Source organism: Scomber scombrus, chromosome 13 (genome assembly GCF_963691925.1).
Source record: "Scomber scombrus chromosome 13, fScoSco1.1, whole genome shotgun sequence".
NCBI lineage: Eukaryota > Metazoa > Chordata > Actinopteri > Scombriformes > Scombridae > Scomber > Scomber scombrus.
The window spans coordinates 22,848,201-22,870,321 of NC_084982.1; the positions used below are offsets into that span (position 1 = coordinate 22,848,201).

At 37.6% G+C, this 22,121-nt stretch overlaps 1 protein-coding gene across 2 annotated transcripts in view; it reads left to right on the forward strand.

The window, feature by feature from the left end:
- Positions 1 to 14,841, forward strand: part of ramp1 (receptor activity modifying protein 1) — a 67,084-nt gene extending 52,243 nt beyond the window's left edge. For both annotated transcript variants that reach the window (XM_062432297.1, XM_062432296.1), the window contains exon 3: positions 12,815 to 14,841. In XM_062432297.1, the coding sequence (XP_062288281.1) occupies positions 12,815 to 13,070 (256 nt within the window). In that variant the 3' untranslated portion in view covers positions 13,071 to 14,841. The remainder of the gene's footprint in view (positions 1 to 12,814) is intronic.
- Positions 14,842 to 22,121: the final 7,280 nt, after the last annotated feature.

Sequence of the window (22,121 nt, forward strand, 5' to 3'; positions counted from 1 at the left end):
TTCTCTTTCCCATTAGCACCAGCTTCACAGTAGAGTTTTCAGGCCAAGTCAAAACACTGCAGCACAGCTGGCCTGCAGCGTTTATCGGGCGCCAGCAGCATGTTAGAAAAGTTATCAACACGCCCACTCGCTCATTGTGAATTCCCAGGAAGATGAGCCGTTGTATTCACACATGGGCTCAATCGGACATTACACAGGAAGCTGGCAGGATAAAGTCCATTTAATGTCCAGTCCAAACGATTAGGAGTGAGTCACACATCCAGCTCATCCGGGTCATGTCTGGATAACTTGCAGGGCATGTGTGAAACGGGCTATTGATAACCCTCATTCCTCTTTGCAGTCCAAAATTATGTCAAAGTGTACTGAATATATATTGTTGTAAATGTGAGAATAAGAAAGGCTCAGGCACTAGTTGTTTATTTACTAGCTCATTCAGCAAAGCATGTGTGTCTATGATTGTCAATAAAAGAGACATTAAACATAATAAGGGTTGCCGTTAAAGGTGTGTGGTCCTTTTTGTGCTGTGTCACAGACTGGCAGGCATTTCTTTCTGTTGGATAATGATTTTTTTTTTTCGCAGAACATAATTTATGAGCAGATCTGTATGCTGCAGCTTATCCTCTGGAGAGTGTTGCAGGGGATCTGGAGCCACTCTCAGCTGACATTGGACCCTCACATTCACACAATAAAACCTTGAAACTCGGAAATCAGCATTTTTGTAAACAAACAATCGTAAGAAATGCAAATGTCAGAGCTTCAGTGGCCTCACAATATACTTATGACCACAGAGGGAAGTTTTGTAGTCATGTATGAAGATTGTCTCAAAGAGTGGGAATTATGTTCCACTATAACTTCCTATATTGTTGGAATATTGCTGTAATTTAACTGAAGTGTATGCACATAAAATGGAAAATGAAATAAAGAATAAGACTAGACTTCTTAAATCATGTTGTTATGATAAAAATAAATATGGAAACTTGGAGCTCCACAACAACACTAATATGCATTTGATTAAAAAAAAGTAAAGAAAAGAAGTTTAGTTGCCCTCCATCCATTCCTGAAAACTTTAACATCAACACTTTGAGGTAATCCGCTGCTTATAAATATGTATGGATGCGATTAACTATGCGTTTGCTTCAGTCAATCTATCTGCCAACTTCAGTAGCACAAAGCCCTGCAGGGTGTAACTGCTCATCCATCCGTTCTCTCTGTTGGGTTATCTGGCTAATTGTGGCACATTTTTATTATATCGCTGTTTTTAGCATGGCAGTATCTTAGCACGGCCTCAAAAACACACACACAAACACGCACACATAAATCATTTCAGCATTATCTAAAGTTCATACACACTCCAAAAAACAATGTAAGCTTTTTCCTTTTATCTTAATTTTCATTTGCTTTTTTAATAAAACAATTAGACACAAAATCTCTGAGAAGTTTAAGAAAGTGTTGGTTTGGTGTGCCTACATTATTAATCCCTGTAGCCTAGATGTGTCTGAATAAAAGTCTTAATTACTTAATTAAGTCCTCATATTCCTCACTTTTACAGTTTATATTGTGCCCATTTAACATACTGTGTTATGTTTAGAAGCGTTGACTTGGATGATTATTTTGGAGACTTTGCAATGGTCACCTTGAAATAGGGAGCAGTAATCGTTAAAGGTGCAGTCTGTAGAAATTAGTGGCATCTAGCAGAACAGACTAGACAGAAAAGGAAAATAATATTAATAAGAATGTTTTTAATTGGAGTATAAAAGTTAGATAAGATAAGAATTGTTTCTGTTTTCGTAACCATACAATGAGCCATTTATACCTACATAAGAAGTGGGTATTCATCCATGTTTCTACAGTAGCCCAGAACGGTCAAACCAAACACTGGCTCTAGACAAGGCCTTTAAAAACCAGCTTGTTCTCAACACCCCGAAAGCATGACATAAACTCAGGATTGGAACAAAGATTTCCCCATAAATCCAAAGACTGACATAATGTTTTTGAATAATCCTAATTATAGTCTAATTCTCTCATTCTGCCCTTGTCTCTGTTTTCCATACCGCAGGTTTTCATAGTTTAAAAATAGCAGTTTCTTCTTTTTACAGGAGCTTTTAATCTGTGTGATTGTTGGAGGGTATTTTGGCCAGTCAGTCATGCATGACTGTCAGCCGTCTGTAATAATTTAAAAATCCTATTTGTGGGTGAGCTCACATCGAGTTTCGTGCAAACCCAGGCCAGAAAATTCCAGTGAGCTCAGTAGTGTGGAAAGCTAATTGAAGTTCCCTTTCTGTGGACCTTTGTGATTAAACGGCTGATTAGACGTTGATTAGAAATGGATTGCCGTATGTTTGGGTTCTATTTTTTACAGCTTTAATGACTGGATAACATTCAACATTATCTGAATTGTCGTGCGGCTGCAGCTGTTATGCAATGCAGCTTTAGTAGCATTAGAGCAATGATTTGAATATTTGACTTGGTTGCAATGGTTTTCATGTGCATGAGCCTAATATGTCATAGTTGAATATAGACATTGAGTCACAGCAACCTGTCAGTAGCATCTTTCAGACAGTCTAATGAGGACGTAGCAGTAATGTAGTGTACACAGAAACCAATACAATTATCATATGTTTGGGTCTGAGTCATGGTTCTCATCTGCGTATGAATAATATATTTGAAATACATGTCTTTCTCAATTTCAGTTTTTTTTTTTCATATTCAGTAAGGTGGGTTTACTTTATTGGTTGAAGGGAGAGTGTCTTTAATAAAAGTAGTCACTATTTTTGAAGCTCATCAATATTGCTGATATATATTCTCTACATCTATAGTAATGTTTAAATATCCACATTTTTCTCCTTTTCTTGTCTAAAGAAGAAATATCTCATTTTCTTTTCCTTTGTTGCAGTAAAAACAAGGCTAAGTTTTAATAATCTTTCTCCTCCTATATTATTAACTTATATATTGGTATTTGCACACCTCAAATTTAGCTTCGAACTGAGCCCAAACAAAACGAAAGGGTGTTTTCATGCTTTAATTGATCCATGTCTCCTGTCCTGAACTTTTTGCATCAATACTGCAAACTTTCACTTTGAGGACTTATTGATCCTACTGAGATTCAGCTGCAGGAAAAGAAGTCAGGATGAGTTTTCTTTGCCTTATTGTGCACCGTGGTCTCTATTTTTCTCTGTCACTGTGAGTCCCTTTGACTCTGTTGTTACCCAATCTTTATAATAATAGCCTACACTGCCTCTCCACATAAACAGACACAAACACTACACATATCTCTATATACAATAGAGATAATATCTCTGAAGTTGCTGTCTGTACTCTATCTCTGTCTATATGTAATCTAGCAGCATTCACAGGTTTCACAACAGAGCAGTGGCGAATGTTTTACATAGTTGTTATTCCCTGAATGCCTCTGAATTTCCTCCCACTACATGTTTTTGGGGAGACTATCATTAAATGTATATTTTGCTGTTGTGTTATATCTTAAAAAGATGCTAATGGAAAGTTTTCTTGATACAGTAGTTTTCTGTTATTTTGTTATATGCTGAAATTTCTCTTTGCTCACTTAAACATGTGCATATAACCAGATTTGTGGATATCACAACTAGTTTGGAGGCAAATCTTGGTCCAGTCTGCAGCTTGGGATTTACAGTGTGACATTAAAACTTGAAGCCTGCGGTTCACATACACTGAAAATAGACTTTTTAGTGAAGTAGGAGACATGCTGCATCCAGCAGTTAAACAAATGAAAAATACATCTATCTGATATATTAGTATTCAAAGCAGAATATTGTTATCATTTGTTATGTCTAGAAGAGATTTTATTCTCTGTGGAGTTTTTAACCACTTTTTTGGTGAGTGGGTGATTTATACAGTACCAGTCAAAAGTTTGGACACACTCTCTCATTGATGTGAATGGGAAAATGTGTCCGAATCTTTGACTGGTTCTGTATATCTTCTGCACATACATGAGGACAAACATGCACTCACATGAGTGTGCAGTAACACAATACACTTTTCTGCTGCCAGTTTCCTGCGATTACACTGATTGGCAGCAACACAAATAGTGACTACTTTCATTAAAAATACTCTAAAACAAAATACAAATAACTAACTGGAAAATCTGGATATAAACAATATAGGTTTCAACTTTTTTTTTTTAAAAAGGCAGTAACTAAAATGTAAACATGTAAAACCTTTTGGATCGCTATCTAATCTAAATGTGATGACCAGTGAGGTTAGTGAATGAATAATACAAATATTAACACAGCATTTAATTACTTTATTACACTACCATTATTATGTATGGCACAATGACAGATTTTTCCATAACAATATTAAAAAACACACTAAATCCAATTCACTTATTCCTGGCTTCTCACTGTTAAGTTAATATCAGTCTGTTTTCAATTTGGGATTACAAACAAGAAAATTGATAACTTTTACATTTTTAAACATTTGAATGATCTTTTTATTCTATTGTTTTGTGTTTATTTGTCTTTTTTCTTAATAAATGATGATTTTTAATGTTCACTAACACAATATTTGTATTGAGTCTACGCAAATCTAACAGCATTTATTAAAGACTTAAAGCACTTTCCATCACTTTTTAAAATATCAGATAACATGTACTTTAACACATTTTAGCCAGACTTATCAGCTGGACTGTTGCTGTTTACAGCTGGAAATAAGCCACGGACATTATTTGCACACATGCATAGACAGGTTCTGCACTTTTGTTTGACAGTTGAAAATTTTTGCACTTCTGTCTGCGTTTGGGACAGCAGCACTAATACATCAGGATTTGTAAATGCTTGGATTCATGGTGTGAAAAAAAGAGATGAGTTGCAGTAAATTGAGCATTAGATCTTGCGGGAATATTTCATTAAAGATAGAACAAACATTTACACACACATATGTGTATATCTTGACTCATCTGGTCTTACATAAACAGAGGTATGAAGTATACCTGATGTAAACATACACAAAGCACTCACACACAGCTCTAAATACACAGCTATTCACACACACACAAACACAGGTGGGCACATCAAAAACAGACGTCAACACACACACACACACACACACACACACACACAATGCCAGTGAGTGATTTTAAACAGACGGATAGATAGAGGGAAGAAAAGTGAGAACAAATATAACATGGAAAAAAATCTGTTTGTGTTTTTTGTGACCAGAAACAACAAGAATCTGCTGCACCATCTGAAAATCTTTAACACTTTTCAAAATAATTCATCAGTTTTCCGTCTTCTGAAGGAATTTTAGAAATAACTCAGAAGCTCAATCTCCCTCAGAGGAACGGGGCTCCGGGAGATACAATAACAAAGTAGAAAGTAGAGGGGAACATTTTGTCTGATGTGCTCAGTAGTGACAGTTTGGCCTGTTTTTGAGTTTCTTTCACAGGGAGAAATCTCACTCTGTCTGCTCTGTGGCCTCAGAGTTGATCTCTCCCAGCAGTCATGGCAAAAACCTTCTTAACAGTAAATTCAAATTATGAAGGTGTTTTTCTGGGTCATAGTATATCTAAATGAGCTCCAGTTAGGTTGATGACACATGGTTTGATAGTAGGGGACAGCTCATATGAATAGCGATAACCCATTAAGTATATTAAATTGAAAATTGTAACAAACTCTTTATAGATATGCATCATGACAATAGCCTTTAATCTCCAGTGTTCATTTTGTGCTTAGTGACCCATTTTTCACCAAGGAATTTCTTTCTTTGTCTTATCAGATGTTCCCCTCTATTATAATAGACCAAGGTTTAATGACAGTATTCTGTTGATCAAAACTATTTCCTGTCTCTGCCAGAAAGCTGCTTTTGTTTGATCTCCTAAAAGACAGCTTTGTTCCTTAATCCTGTCTTCTGTGAAGTGTTGATAGAGTAGTTCAGGGGAAAAGGACGATAAACTAGACTGAACACGAACAACTAAAAAATGAGTGGGAAGTGTTGACCTGAATTCTGTTTAGAGGCTACTGACTTTACTAATTGGAGATGACAGAAATCCTTTTTGGTTTTGACAGGATGTTCAAATCAGGGAAATTAGTTTTTTAATCAACCTGGCATATAAATCACATGGTGGAGGAACAGATACATTTTATTTGCACTGTCCAATAGAGCAGATCCCATAAATTGGTCACACGTGTTAGTTCAACCTGTTTCAATGGGTGCAGCAATGTTGAAAACTCTAATATACTGATTGAAAGGTTTACTGAAACTGTGGAGTCACAATGACAATGATGGGGGATAAAGTGTGTCTCTATATAGCTCAATTAGGAGTGCATGGCATGAATATTGCAAGGGCTAAAATCCCCATTGCATATACTTACCGCTGTAACTTTACCTCTGGATATATATTGTAGGTTTTGTTTCCATTGGGAGATGTGTGGTCAGCCAGCAAGTTGAACAAAGAGAAGATATAAATCACTAAAAAATATATATCTGATATAATAGATGTGGTGTTGCACAGAACTTTTAAAATTAACGCAGCCGATTCTGAAATCATAAAACCATCTTGATGACATAAACACATGCAAGTCATCAAAATGGAAATCTTTCCCATTGCTGTCATTCATCTGAGAGCTTGGCCTAACTGCTTTTGTAATTTTAACATGTTGGAATAAATGAATAAACTACATAAGAACCTTTTTTCTTATTCCCAGATATGTTTGCCACTTTAATTTCAAAGAGAAGTTTAACTCAGCTAAATTTAAACTGCTCCTAAATATAACATGACTCAGACGGGGTCAGGAGGGCAATGACAGTAAAAATGCAAAACTTCAAGTGGGTTTCCCAAGTAACACTTGGCGTTCTCAGGAACTTTCAGAAAAACATGACAGATATTGAAAGCAAGCAGAGGATAGACAGTGACATCAGGATCATTTAAAAAACGTTCTCTCAAAGTGTGTGAAAGGTTTCTGTAGAGGGGGCGCTGTATAAGAGTTTTTTTGTCTGTGATGTGTGCACCTCCCTATATATGCATTATATACAGTATATATTGGGGAGGCTGTGGCTCAGGAGGTAGAGCGGGTCGTCCACTATTTGGATTTGACCCCTGGCTCCTCCGGTCCACATGTTGCGCAAAATACTAAACCCCGAATTGCTCCCAATGGCTGTGTCAGTGTTATGAATGTGCAGACTAGAAAGGCGCTATATAAATGGAGCCCATTTACTATTTAGCATATATTCTCCATTACCAGTTTGTCATGTCCACACACTGTTGCAACAGTCTAATACAACAGCTCCCCAAAATATACATCAGAGGTGCAAATTCAACTTTGTGGTCATTTTGAAAGCTGTTGAATTGTAATGCTTTGTATTCAGAGGTGTTTCTAACATTGTGTCCACCCAATTCATATCAGTGAAGGATCCAGATCCAAACCAAAATCAAACTGCTCATGAATACGTCCAAACCTTCCAATGAAAACACAACCTCCTAAGAGATAATGATTATTGCTTATTCTTGTAGTTACCGTGGCAACCCGACTGACCTCCCACTTTTACCTTTGGTGATTTGACCAACGCATTTATATTAAATTATTTTTTATTTATATGTATTTATATTTTTCATATTTAATTCATATTTTTATATTTTTGTATCAACTGAATAAGTAACCCCATTCATTAATTCACCCATGTGACTCTTTGAACGTCATTCCCTGGAATAAAAGAACAATCCCGTCACTTGCATCTGTGCTCTGTGTTGCTTTTATTTATTCATCATCTGGTTTTTATTAATTCACACTGTGCTCCTCAGTCAACAGATCAAACTACTTAAAACAGCACACCCCTGCCAAATTAAGCTCCCCCTGTCCTTCATCCATGTGGGATAATTTTATAATAAATATAGCCCATTAGGCTGCCTGTCTGTCAATTTGCATCTAACATGCTGACTGCGTAACTTTATCTGTATCTCTATCTATCTTTTCCCATCTCTCCTTATACATTATTATGATGTGTTCATTTTAAAGAGACTATTTTTCCATATATGATCACAATTGATACATAACCAAGTCTTTAACCCCCTTTTTTTAGTCCATATTGCATTCTTCATCTCCCACGCAACGGTTGTGTTTAAGGGGTCACAAAAGATTTTAGGTTCATGAAAATAACATTGTCTTATACAGTATGAGATGAGCTGATTTCCCTCCCATCGTCTTGTCATCGCCTTGGAACTGTGTTTTAAATATTGTATTACAGGAATATAACATATACTTTATGAATATAATAAAATCCTCTATGTTGAGCCTGCCCTTTATTACGATGCAGGCATGTCTACTTTATCAAGCCTCAATTTTACTATTTGCCTTTTCAGGTTAAACATTGGAAAATAATATATGACTTCTCTCCCTGTGCTGCTGCAGGTTCCTCATTTGTTTTCTGCTCCGTCTCGCTTTTTGATTTTATAGATTGCTTTAACCTTTTAAACAGCGAACATGAAGTGCTAGAGGGTTTTAAAGTGATGTTAAATAGAAGCATAAAACTCTGTTACTGTTAAGAATAAACCTGGCGGGATGCTGTCCCATTTCTTTGTCTAAATAAGATGAACCAGCTATGTAAACAGGAATAGAAGGATCAGGCAATGGTGCTGATACTGTGGCGCTTTAGCATCAGTGTGTACGTGGATAATGGTGTCTGGCTCTCTGAGTAAACGTAATACTTTGCCTTTGTTAAGCCTGATGTAATCAAAAGGCTTCAGTCTCAATTTTTGATGAAGTATTCTACCACAAGAGACTTTTTTTTATGCATTGAACATTCAATTATTTTCTATACCGCTTATCTTACAGAGGGTCACAGGGGGGCTCAAGCCAATCCCAGCTGTCAAGGACAGGTCGGCAGTCCATCACAGAACTAGCATAGACTAGACAGACAACCATTCACACTCACATTCACAGCTATGGGCAATTTAGAGTCACCAATTAACCTTTTTTTGGTCTGTGGGATGACGCTGGAATAAAAGGGGGAACCCCACACCGACGGGTTCGAACCCAGAACCATCTTGCTGTGAGGCGACAGTGCCAACCACTGCACCACCGGGCCGCATAGAGTGAACATGCAGTGTATTAAAATGAAAACGGGTTCCTCACGTTCTTTTTTCTTTCTTTTTTTGACACAACCTTCAGATTGGATAATTTTGTATTCATTTTTGTACTCTTATACATCTTGAATGTCACTGCACCCACCAGCAGGCAGCAGTTACCGTGCCAAAACTCTGCAGTTACTGATTCCCACTAAGAGAACAGGAAATGAAACGTATTGTATTTTTGGGGTTTCCATCAATGGTCCGGCTGAATCTTGTTTTAATTCAAATTTGTGTCACACTGTGAATGTGGAGCAGTAAAAGAGGCCATCGGCTCTCTGTCTCTGTGCTTATAATGATGACATTTTTAATCCTTGAGTCACACTTCTTTACTAGATAATTAAAGAAGACGATCAGTGGTAATACTATTGGTCATGGCTCTGAGTGGTAGGATGGAGATGAGCCCGGGATGTCGGCACGAGAAAGAGGCCAAATCAGGGCAAGGAAAGATGGAAAAGGAATTAAATGGATGGATGAAAGAGAGGCGAGAGACGATACAAGTGAATTGCATGTCTTGCTTTTTAATCAGATACATTTTACACACTCCGCCTTACTGTTTTATTTCCCCTGTCATGTCCCTGCCAATTCTGTCTCTTTTTTTTTAACTTAGGAATTTCAAAACACTTATAAATACATTTACGGGTAACACATGCATAATACATACAAGCATGTTCCTTCTGCTTCACAATTGCCCTGTGGCCTTTCAGAGCCAATGTTGGGCAATGAAATAAAGGTTGAATAGTTAAAAAGACAGAACAGAACAAGAACTGAATGTCTTGAATGACACAGGCAGCACACATGCAAGCTTGAACCTACAATAGCTATTTGGGTTGTTTATTTTGCCGCATGGGGGTAATAGAAACAGGCTGTGAAGAAATCAATCACTCTTTAATCACCCTTATGTACACATAATGTAGTTACAAAGCAACATTATTATTGAGTTTTTGGCAACTTTGTGTATCTAAGTCCAATATTCACTCTCCTTTTAGCTTTGTGTTTGGTCTCCACCAACTGCTGACCGTCATATCTGGCTCTTTAGCTCCAAAGTACTCCACTGTGTTCACTATTCAGTCGTCAACTGCATCTGTTTGTCATTTGGTGTTGAACATGCACCTTTTTTTTGCTGAAAACAGCTACTTGTGGCCTCAAAAAATGCTCTGAGAATGAACCAGAACTGTAAAGTTGCAGCTGGATGGCTAAATTAGCTATAAAGTGTGCTTAAGTCGAGGGTAGCTGCAGGTTCATCACTACAAGCAACACCACTTACATCACACATTGTCCTTTGAGAGGATTGTTAAGATAGAGCTGAAACTGCTTGTAAATTCCTATCACAAATGACTTTCTAATAGGCTTATTCCTTCTGTACTCTCTTTAATAACGTTGGCTGATTTAACAGCAAATTTGATCTAAAAAGAAATGACATAGGAGAGTAGATTCAGTACAGGTAGGTGCACCATTCTCTTACCTTACCGAAGCTGCACACTGTCAGGTTTAATGTAATGCTAACCCTAGCTACATGAGGCGAACTGGTAACCATTTCCTTTTTTTTTGTAAAAAACACCCCTGCCTCGACTTCGCTGTGACTTCTTTCAGTCGGTGACTCATAAACATTCCCAGAAATCCTCAATGCTCATTAGAAGAGCAGCAGGACCAGAACTCTTTTTTTCTCTGCTACGACTAATTTGTAAAATTTCAAGGAAACAGCAGAGAAAGGCGATACTACCCGGAGCAACACAGTGGTCTGCAGTGCTGGTCCCACGCCAACCCACCCTGAGCTCTTTTCATACACAGATCTTACACAGAGAAAGATCTTGTGTTTGGCACATCAAAACAAGCTCTCCAAACATCAATCAAAAACAAATCTGACCTGCGTAGATCAGAAAAGACCGACTGACATTCCTTACTAGAAAAGACAAAGTTTAGGTATTAACTAAGCTTATTATATTTGTATGTAATGTGTACTTTCAATAAATTAAAAAAAGGTGAGAATCTGAACATCTGAAGCCCCTTTGGACTCGCTGTTTTGGTTCTACTGCACATTAAGAGTATGGTTCTGTCTCAGTACTCTCATTAAGTGTGCGTTCAACACAAGAAGATAGCAAAAATAGCTGAAAAATACACAGCATCAACTGAACATAAGTTTGATCAAAATTTTCAATGCATCATTTGTGTATTACTGGAAAGAAAGACTAGCTAGTGACATAAAATAAATGACTATTCATCAATTGTACTTTTATGATCTAGATAACGACGGCTGTATCACACATAAATGAAGCCATAAATAATAAAAACTTCCACCTTGGTGAAAAGATTCTTCACCTGAATGGTTTCTTTTACATGCAACCAAGTGTCTTCAGTGGTATTTCCATCTCAAGTGAATGCAGCATAAAATGACATTATAATGCCCTTGTCTAATCAGAGTAATCGTAACTGTGCAGCACAATACCAAGCAGGCATGTCAGTGTCAACATAGATATAAATATAAATGAAGGGTGATGTCTTATGTACTGGAAATGAGTCTGTGGCTGCCAGGCCTTTAGGCCATTAGGAAACCTCAATCAGTGGTGTCTGTACATGTGAATCTATGCCTGAGCCTTATATACTACAGTATATGTGTTATGATGTACCTGACCTTCTAATCTGTGCAGCTGCAGTGTCCTCTCTGTGCTCTGTCGTAATCATGGGTCTTTACCTCAATTACAGCCCTTGATCCACTCACTATGGAGGGGGAGCAACACACACTGACACACACATTTTATATCTAAACAATAGACTCCGTACAAAATTACTCTTTCTTTCCTGAGGGTCGCTATGATGAAGGACAAGCGATTTGCATTTGATCCGCCTTTACAATCTTTTGTTTTATTCAATCAAATATCTTTTTGAGGTTTTATATGTTGAGATGTGTTTAATGTTGTGTCTGACAACCTTTGTTCAGATCATTTGTCTTTTTTCCATCTAATACCGAGGAGATGTAACTGTCCTATACATAATGTTTATTTTGCATTGAAAACTGTGGATATAACTTTATCCCACTGGGTTTAAAGAATTTCATAAAATGGAGGATGGTAGAATTTGTCAACACAAAAAAACATGTAAATCAAAGATTAAAGTTGTCATGTCTATGAAAAAATTACTGAATTTTTACGTAGACAGTAATTGTCTGTGGACCTGCGGATGTGTCTGAAATAAAGTTTCTTCTTCTTCTAAGCTGTAATAATGCCTTTCCTCCACCTAATCTAGCATTACTTGCAAGTCCAAGAGTTAGCATATCATTAACAAACCACATGAGTTTGTTTTGTTACAAGTTTCATTTAAAAAAAAGCCTCATTCACAACTAGCGCATCCACCGTGTACAAACTGGTGTTATTGGATTCAGGGTAATGTTATCAGCTCTGTCCTGTTCTTTATTGGATTTGGGGATCAGAAGTTTACACTCCAGAAACCAAAGCCAAAAGCTTCATATTAACTTCAAATAAACTTTTCATTATATTTTTGCTCGAAAAGAGGACTGTGGATTTTGTCCCCCATCACTTACATTGTGGGTTTATATGGAAGGGATTTTCTCTTGGTCAGTATGAACAGGAGGAAAGATTACAGCAAGCAAAACCTGAAGACAAACTTGAATATTGTGAATCTGTCCTTTAACTAAGGAAAATAGGGCTCAGTGAATGGTCTAATGACTCTTTTCTTTTTCTTTGTGTCACCAACATGCAGACTCTACGGTGAGCTGACAAACTGCACGTTCCTGGTTGCTATGAATCTGAATTGCTACTGGCCCAACCGACAGGTGGACGAGTTCTTCATCCAGGTGCATAAGCACTACTTCAACGAATGCTCGCTGTCTGGACGTCTCCTGAGGGACCCACCCAACCGCATCCTGGGTCCGTTCATTGCGGTGCCCATCCTGGTCACCCTCCTCATGACTGCACTGGTGGTGTGGAGGAGCAAACGCAGTGAGGGGATTGTTTAGTGAAGGGAAGGGAAGAAAGTGGGGGGGGGTCACTCAAGACAAGAGGTACTTTGCGTTCCTAAGGTTGCACCATATTCAGTGACCAAAGGATCTCTTTTCCTGAGTGTTGGTGTTTCGGGAAGATGTGTCACTTGGTCCACAATCCACTATATTATGGACATAAAAGGGGAGCTAAAGGAGATAAACTTAAAGCTGGATCCTTATTGAGAGATGTTTCAACACATCTACACCAATTCTCATGACTACAGTCCAACAAGCACTGAACCAGGACAGTGACTGCTGGAAAGATATTGTAAATGTTAAAAAAAAAAAAAAAAATCACAAGAATCTTGGATGTGGTTATAACGCCACTACACATACAAGGATATGACAGCTTTTTTTGGACACCATGAAAATAACTGTCGCCTACTATACAGCAGGAGTGAAATACAGTGCTGAACTTTCCCAGGAGACCCGTTCGCACTACGACAAGGATACTACAAGGACAGTTACTCAGACCTCTGTTAGGGAACCCAGGGATTTCAGATTTGACTCTGTAAATATATGAATATGAGATTAATCTATCATTGGATTGTCTGAATATCTTTGAAACACAATCAAAAAGCAAACCATGATATTCTAAATTAATTTCTCTCAGATATAAATTTGTTTCCATGTTATGCAAAGATACCTAATTTGAACAGATGTGTGTTATATTCTTAATATATACTCTTTATCTTGCAAATGGCTTGCTGTCACACTGTCAAGCTACAGTGAGAGTAGAATGTGTTTGTCTTTATTTTTATTTTCCTTTCCTCTGCTCATATGAGACTCTTGGCATAGCTGCAGCTAAATCTCTCTCCTGAAGAGGAAACAAATAAATGTTTCTGTAACATACTGTAACACAATAAACCAGCTGGAAAAATGCAGGAGATTATGATTTCACAGACTGAAGATTGGCAGCTGTGCAGCACAGGTGAAAATCAGCACAACACAAAAGAGACGGCCACTGCGCTGGGGTTGAGGCCTCAATTAGGACCGGCTGTGATGATGATGATGTGTTCGGCAGCTTCCATCCTCCATCACCAAGGAAACTAAAATGAAGAAATGCCTGCAGTGGTGAAACTATTTGACGATGAAGGCTTTTAAGCCAAGAATCACAGGCAGATGTTTGGGGACTGAAAACTGTTAATTAACCAAAAAGTCTCTTCCTATTTGTTTTCCCTTTAACACCCCTGTTGTCCGTGTTTTTGTTTTTACGATATAGAGAGATGCTGTCCCACCAGGCACACACTTTGGTTGCATCCAACTGATTCAGTTATGTGGAAATGTTCAAAAGAATTGAAAGAGTAAAATATTCACAGTGGAGGAATCACAATTCTAACTACAGAGAGAACATAAAAAAAGCAATGTATTAAGTTTGCCAACGCACATCTCTGCTAAACGTTGCCATTGCCTAAAGCACAGCTTGTACATTGTGGACCTTAGGTTTATATTGATTTATGATCTTCCAGTGTGGAAGAGTGTGCCGTGTGAACTGTTTCCTCATTGATATTTTTGAATGCCCTTCATCCTCTGTAAGTCCATTGAGCTGTAACCTGCCTGTCAGCAAAACACACACACCCACACTTCCCCAACATGATCTTCCTTTGTACTTTGTGCCAAAAGCTCTTGGAAAGAAGAAGGAGGCAATGTTGATTGTTTTGTTGGAGTGACTTCTAATGATTGAATTTTGAAATCTATGATTATGAAGAAAAGCTGAATAAAATGTCTCATTAATGTGTTTGACACATGTCAAGATTGGCACTTCTGTTTCTTATGAGGTAGAGAGATGGTACAGAAGGCTTTTAGGTACGATGTGTTAAGCATGAATGATTAATCCTGCACCACCGCTGAATGCACAAAGTTGAGTCATAATGAATGCACTTGGTTCAAGCCCCTGTGTCATTAGCTTAAGTGTGAAAACTATGAGAAAGGAAAGAGCTATATTTAGTAAAAAGTAAACACAACAAAAAGCTCTCTTGGCACAAACATTTGTTCCCTCTGGAGTTACGAGTAAATGTAAATAAGCCTAATCACTGTCCCATTTTCACAAAGATGCTTTCAGAAATAGCAGAAAAAGAGTAAATGAAAGTGCTCATACAGTGTTATATCTTGCATTAAATTCTGCCTTTCTATTGGTGCTCTCAGGGGACAGGTCAGTGTAAATCACACACCATGGGTGAGTTAAGCCTACAGCTAAATGGAGCATACAGCTTGTTCTTTTATTGCTTCTTAAGCGAAAGGACTAACTTTCTTTTCAAGATCAGTGTTTGAGTTTTTAAGGCAAACTCAAGTCTCAAGATATTTGAGACAAGTGCATGTCAAATCTCAAGACGTGCACAACAAGTCCCAGTCATGCATCAAGTAATTCTGGACAAGTTCAAATCCCAAGTCATTTCAGACAAGTCCAATACTAAGTTTAAACTTATTTTAGACAAGTGCGGGTCATGTTTCAAGTCATTCGAGGCGAGTGTGAAGTCCAATATGAAAGCTTTAATATGACGTTATATTTGTGCCAGCAGTCAGTTTGTACATAGTTTACAAGTCCTTTCAGTATGAAGGTCTGATAATTAAATATTCAAGGTGTGTGGTTATGTAAGGCCTGTCTGACGCTGTACTTTGAATTTTTTATTGTTCTGCGATATTACCAGTTAACTCTCGAAGGTTTTTGCTTTCACGTCTCAAGACAAGTGATTACGCGGCCAAGCCTCAGCAGTCTCGTCCAAGTCACGACTTCAGTCCGTCTCAAACCTGCAGCTCTGTCATAAGATTGTTTTTTACAGGGGGGAGGAGAGGAGGACTCTCATTAACCAGTCGATTTGTTTAAGAAAGTACTGTGAAACACTACAAAGCCTTCTGCATGGAAATTTAATTAGAACACTTTCTGCCTCCTGAAGAGCTAATCATATGCTAACAAGAGCAATTACCACTCTGTTTGTCCCATGTTGGTTTTATTTGAACAAAGATGCACATGTGAATCTAATAGTCTTTGCACCTGTTAACAACAATTAGGAAACAAAAATATTGAAGTCTTGTTATTTCTAGCAAACTGCTGAGATAACTGCTATTATCCTTAACAGGGAGCCTGAAAAATCACCTTGAATGATTTTAAAACATCAGGAAAGTCTCAAATGTTCCACTTTACAACATAAGTAGATAGTGTAACTTCCATTGCATTGGGGAGGAGGCAGAGATCTCAGAGATGGAAATAACCTCGACAAGTTAATGATGAAAATCACCAGGCAACACGCCTCAATCGCTCAATCTGAACATACAAACAAAACATACTCTTTAACACGTATTACCATCTTCACAAACAACCTGTCCATCATCTGAAAACCTAATTGCCATCCTTTCATTTACCTGCCTGTAAAGTGTTCAGTCTGTCAGCTAAAATACAATAACCTATAATAATGATAATATATAATAAAATACAATACATCTGTCCTTGATGTAATACAAATGTTATTTTAGACAGATCTTTTTTTTCAAATATAATAAAGTAGCAAAATATAAATCAATCACTGCCATAGATTACTGCCACTTCACTGCTTTTGGTGCACAGTTTCATAACATTTCTTGACTGCTGCATCGTTTAATTAACATATATTAAAATAAGTTTAAAAACAAACAAACAAGTAGAGTATCTAATGATGTAAACAAAACTACAAACAATTAAAGCATTACACTGAAGACCGTTAAGTCCTTGCTGTCAGCCAAAAACGTTTTCACCCACTCGATCTTACCGTATTAAAGATTTGACTCTCCCTGGTGAGTGATTTATGGAAAAGAAGTGTAACCTGCGGATATATACGCTGAAAGCCATATGTGACACGTAGGGGCAGCATATTGTGACAGCAGCAATGATGCACCAACTTGCTAATTATTTTTAAATAACCAAGGTTAGTGAGTGGGTTGAGGTCAGAAAGCTCAGACTCAAAGTCTGAAATATCCCCCCTCAAGTATTTTTCTTGTTTTGCTGCTCAGTTACATCAAATAAATACAAAATAGTTGTTTAAATTTAACAAGTGATGACACTGAAGCTTTGCATGTAAATATACAGACTTCATGATTAGAAAGCTCATATTATGCATAATGTTGCACTGAATAAAGAAACCCTCAAACCGATAGTAAAGGTTAAAATTCAGTATGCAAAGTACTTCAATACTTAAAAAATGTAAATCTCATCAGTCGCAAGTTTACAAAATTGCGCTTAAATAAATCATTTTATTTCTTCATTTTATACAGAGATTAAAAGCATCATTCTTAGTTATTGCAGGTCACATTATACTTCAACTTTTTACAGCAACTTCTTTACCCCATTCATATTTCTAAGCTTTTCTGAAAAGGTTAATCATGAAGTGATGTATGGTAATCCTTATCAGGAAAGGGCTGTTAATACCTGCACATTGTTAGCAGCCATTGCATAGTGTCTATACATAATTATTTGCATTAATCACCACTGTGTGAAATTAGTTTTCTACTTTCACCTGTGAAGTATTCATTTATATCCAAAGAATGCCTAAAATAAATCTGACATCACTAGTGAGTCAACCAAAGGCAAAAGTTTTATCATCAATCTAGTTAATCCACACTGACATTTGCTTCTTATTTTCAGCATCATACCATTGTTTTCTTTGTTTCTGTATTGCATGGCTAATCACTGTCATGGTGATATACAACCCAGTTTGCATTTATCGCACGTCTCCTTGAATAATATTGTTGTTTAACTGAATCCTGAATGTGCAATAGCTCCATACCTCGCATGAAAGCCCTCATACAGATTGAACAGCACTGACTCACTTAGCAGATCAGTGTGAACATGCTGTAACTGATAAGATGAAAAGTGAAATGACACAGCGTTAATGACACCGCTTATATTCCTCTGTATGCACAAAACATCCAGACAACAGAATGAGTCACTTATAGGTGACACTAAGCATTAATTAGCCAGCGATCATATGCACAAACACAAAATCTTGAAACCATTTGCCACTGACTGCACAATTATAATAATGATAAACCAGCGAGCCACAGAGTAATTCTGCTGCAAAGTGGCGCATGAAGGATGAAGTGAGATAGGGACAAAATTAACAGCATGTACTTTATTATTATTATTATCATACATATTTACACAGTTCACAGCTGCACTATGTGACACAATTACACTATCAGCTAATACCACAAGGACGTGGATGGCAATGTCACTGACTTGTTGTATGTTTATCCTGCAAAGTACGGAAAAAGTATTATCTAAATCATTTGTGTCTGTGTGTCCTCTTCTGCCTCAGAGCGTGAGACTGACCTGAAAATGTTTGCCGTGGCTTGGAAGATTAGATGGCACTTGAGAGGAACCAGGACACCCACATACATTCATGCATGCAGAGCAGTTTAACTGCAGACAGATGATCTCACCCAGTCAAATACCAAAATCACACTGGAAACACATGCACAGGGTTGTGTTTGGAATGATTTTCATCGAGATTGATCGTGTTTTGTCTTTATAACTCACTGATTTCTGACCTGCCGACTTCTTTCTCTGTTGCATCTCAACAGTACACTATGTTTCACTGGCATGAAAGGGAGAGTAGTGTGTTATCCAACTATCTTTGGGAATAACCGAGGTTTTCCAATATCACAAAGCTGGCTCATGGGGTCACCATGGCAACCTAAATGCTGCAGGGCTAACTTTCTTCGGAGTAGATGATCAGAACCTGCCAGCAGCCTGACTGGTGACAGAGCAGATCAGATGGAAAGAAGGAAAGATTAGTACGGGATCCTAACATGGACAAAGGTACTGAGTTATCAATAAAGTGCCAAGTAATAAAGAGCAATAGAAACATCAAACATCTGCAGTTGCTCTTCCAGTGATTTCATCACCGTAGCTCAGAATAACAGGTGGCAATACTGTGATGATAATAAAGAGCATACATGCCATTATCTTTTATTAGAAGAAGAAGATCCCGATAAACTATAAATGTAACATTTCTGTCAGATAGACTTCAGAATCAGGATCAGCTTTTATTGTACTACAGTTCAAGACAACAAAATTATGGTGCAGCTTCCAACACATAGATAAAGATAAATAACGTAAGGAAATAACATAAAGTAAGGAGTAAATAAAGTAAGGAATGAACTTAAAATGAACTATAATAGTGGTTAACAACAATAATAGTTTAAAAACAGTTGCACAGTCCATTAAGAACTGTATTAATCTCCAGGTTACATAATTGTCAGTGTTATGGGGGTTCGAGGGAATGCGAGGTAGGGGGTTGATTCAGTTGAACATCAGCTGTCAGGAAAAAAACAGTTCTTCAATCAAGCTTCATCAAGCATGAACTTTTCTTTTCTTCTCCACTTTCCTCTCCTCTCTGCTCTGGCAGCACAAACAGAATTACATCAGGCTACTTTATTTCAAATTTCTAAAAGATTATCTATTGACGAGATACTGAGCTCTCATCTCGTGGTTCAGATGTTGGCTCTGTCTATTTCATGTGTGCCAAGAGCTGGATAGGAACCCAAAGTTACATGTAACTGAGCCAGTTGATAACCAGCTTCAGGATACTTGTTATCTGCCAATGTTAGAGTCAGTGAAGCCAGGTGACTGAGAGAGAAACAGAGTATGTTGAACTTGCTTTGTGGTCTAAGTTTACACAAGCTTCTCTTTGGAGAGATATTTAACCTTCATGACATGAAAGGCATGTACTGTAGGTGAGTCGCAAAAAAATATATGACAAACATTTTCTGCTCTGTGTGTCATCATCAAACAATAACCTTGCTTCATATGTCTGGGTAATACTGTGTAATATGTGTACAGCTTCTGAGGCTCCTCTTTCAAATGGAAATGTTGGTTTAGCAGAGATAGTATGGGATTTGGAAAAACAATCTTAGCTCGAGGTCAATTTAGTAGCCGTTCTAGTGGTTTTAACCGTATCAAATGATCTTCATTAGCAGATGGAGTTTGCACAGTGCTGGAAATGGAAATGTCCAAACTTTTTTTTTTTTTTTACAGCAAAGGTTCAGTTTATTTTGGACATGAGAAACACATGTTGACAAACCAGTCTCACCTCAGGGTCCATTTAGTAGATGTTCTGGAGCTTTCCATCATATCACAAAGCTTTTAATTATTAATAAATAATGATAAACCACTTAATTTAGACAAATAATGGTTTACTGAGCTGCAGAATGTATTACCATCAATTCATCATCAATGAATTAACTCCAGGAGATGTGGTTGTCTTATTCAACAGATCTATTGACAAACTTGATGAGCCCAAGCAGATAGCAGTTACAATTCAAAGTGCAGGTGTAGACTGAAGGAAAAGAGTTATTCAGGCAATGCACACAATGTGACCTTGTCTCTGTCAAGTATCAACATTGCTTTAAGATTGTTTAATTTAGCAATCATAAAGCCAGATCGGCTCAACAAAGAAAGAGGACAGCTGTCTGTCCCCCGCTGTCTGCTTGTCTAAGGAGCTTTTCATTCATTGCACACATATGAAAATTCCTCCACAGTAGCCGTGTTTTCACTGTATTGTGCTTCATCCGCTGCGAAGATGTAAATGGGGAGACTGTAGGAGAGGGGGAAAAATGGCAGTAGTGGTAGAAGAAGCAGTGACATCAGAGGCTGCTCCTGCTCGCCTCCTCCTCATGTCCCCACAGGTTAATAACATAGTGCATAATGTCATTCGCAGATGTCAGCTTGTAACGTTATGGTATTTTTAGTGCTCTGCATGTGTGTCAGAATTCAATTCCTCCTTTTCCCAAGTGGCTCCAGTGTATTTCTGTCTAGTTCGTGATTTCCAAGCGGAACCGCAAGCAACATTTCAATCTGCCAACAGCCTGGGAGACGAGGTCTTGACAAGAACTGCCCAAAAAAGTCGATTAACTGGTTTTCTGTTGGCTCTATGAAAATAAAAATAGAGCCTCATGCTTGTTCTTGTAACACTGTGGTTTCAAATTGCTGAGATGATAATTGCTCCATAATAGTCCATATGCCTGTCATTTCCATCTCATCATGTTATGAAAAATCATGCGAAGAAATAAATTACCGGGTACATATTCTATGGTGTTCCAATTTATCTTCTTGATCACAGACAATTTCATCAGACCAGTCGCCACTATGCAATCAGGGTCTTACAGTATCCTGTCGAGGGAGAGAGACAGAGGGAGAGGGAGGATGGGAGCGAGGAAACGGGAAGGAAGGAGAGGAACAAAAAAAAAAATCATATTTTATCTGCAAAATGATTATTATCAACGTAAAGTATCAGTCAAAAGTTTGGATGCACTTTCCTTTTATAGAAAAAGTATGTCCAAACTTGTCACTAGTGCTGTATTTCAGTAGATTTTTCTGTTAATATGATATGGACTCACCTAACGTATTTCCCTGTAATATTAGCTACTAGTAGATGTATTGATGTCTATCAATAAGTAATACGAAATTTTAAAAAGTGTTCCAAGTTACCGAGTATCTTTTGACTCATGTTCCACTGAATTAAATCAACTTTTCTTGTGAAACTCAAATGTACTAACAAGTCCGCAGGAGGCATGGAAAACAAGAATGAATGAAATATTATTTGAAGTCACATAAAGCCTGATCCATTACTAACTGTAACTGTAACATTGACCGTAACACCTGCTATCTCAATGTACCCATTAAGGACATTGTACTTTACACGCTGCTATACACGTTGTACATGTTACATGTTGTACACGGTCAAAATCGTGTTTCAATTTAAACTTATTTGCATATTCATCAACATCTTAGCAGCATTGGAGTTGGAGAGAGCAGCAGGTGAGCAAACTGCTTTCAGACAGACTTGACAAAATGTGAAGCTTTCCATCCAAAGTTTAAAAATTACTTTACGTGCTGTAGCAGCCGATAACCTAATAACTTATTACGTTATTGGTTCAGGACTTTTATTACGTTGTTGGCATTGTTAAAGTGTCACAGTGAATGTGGTTTCTGGTGAGCAAAACTGTTCAAAATGATGTTGCAAGTTAGTAACGTGGTTCTTAACAGGTTTTTTT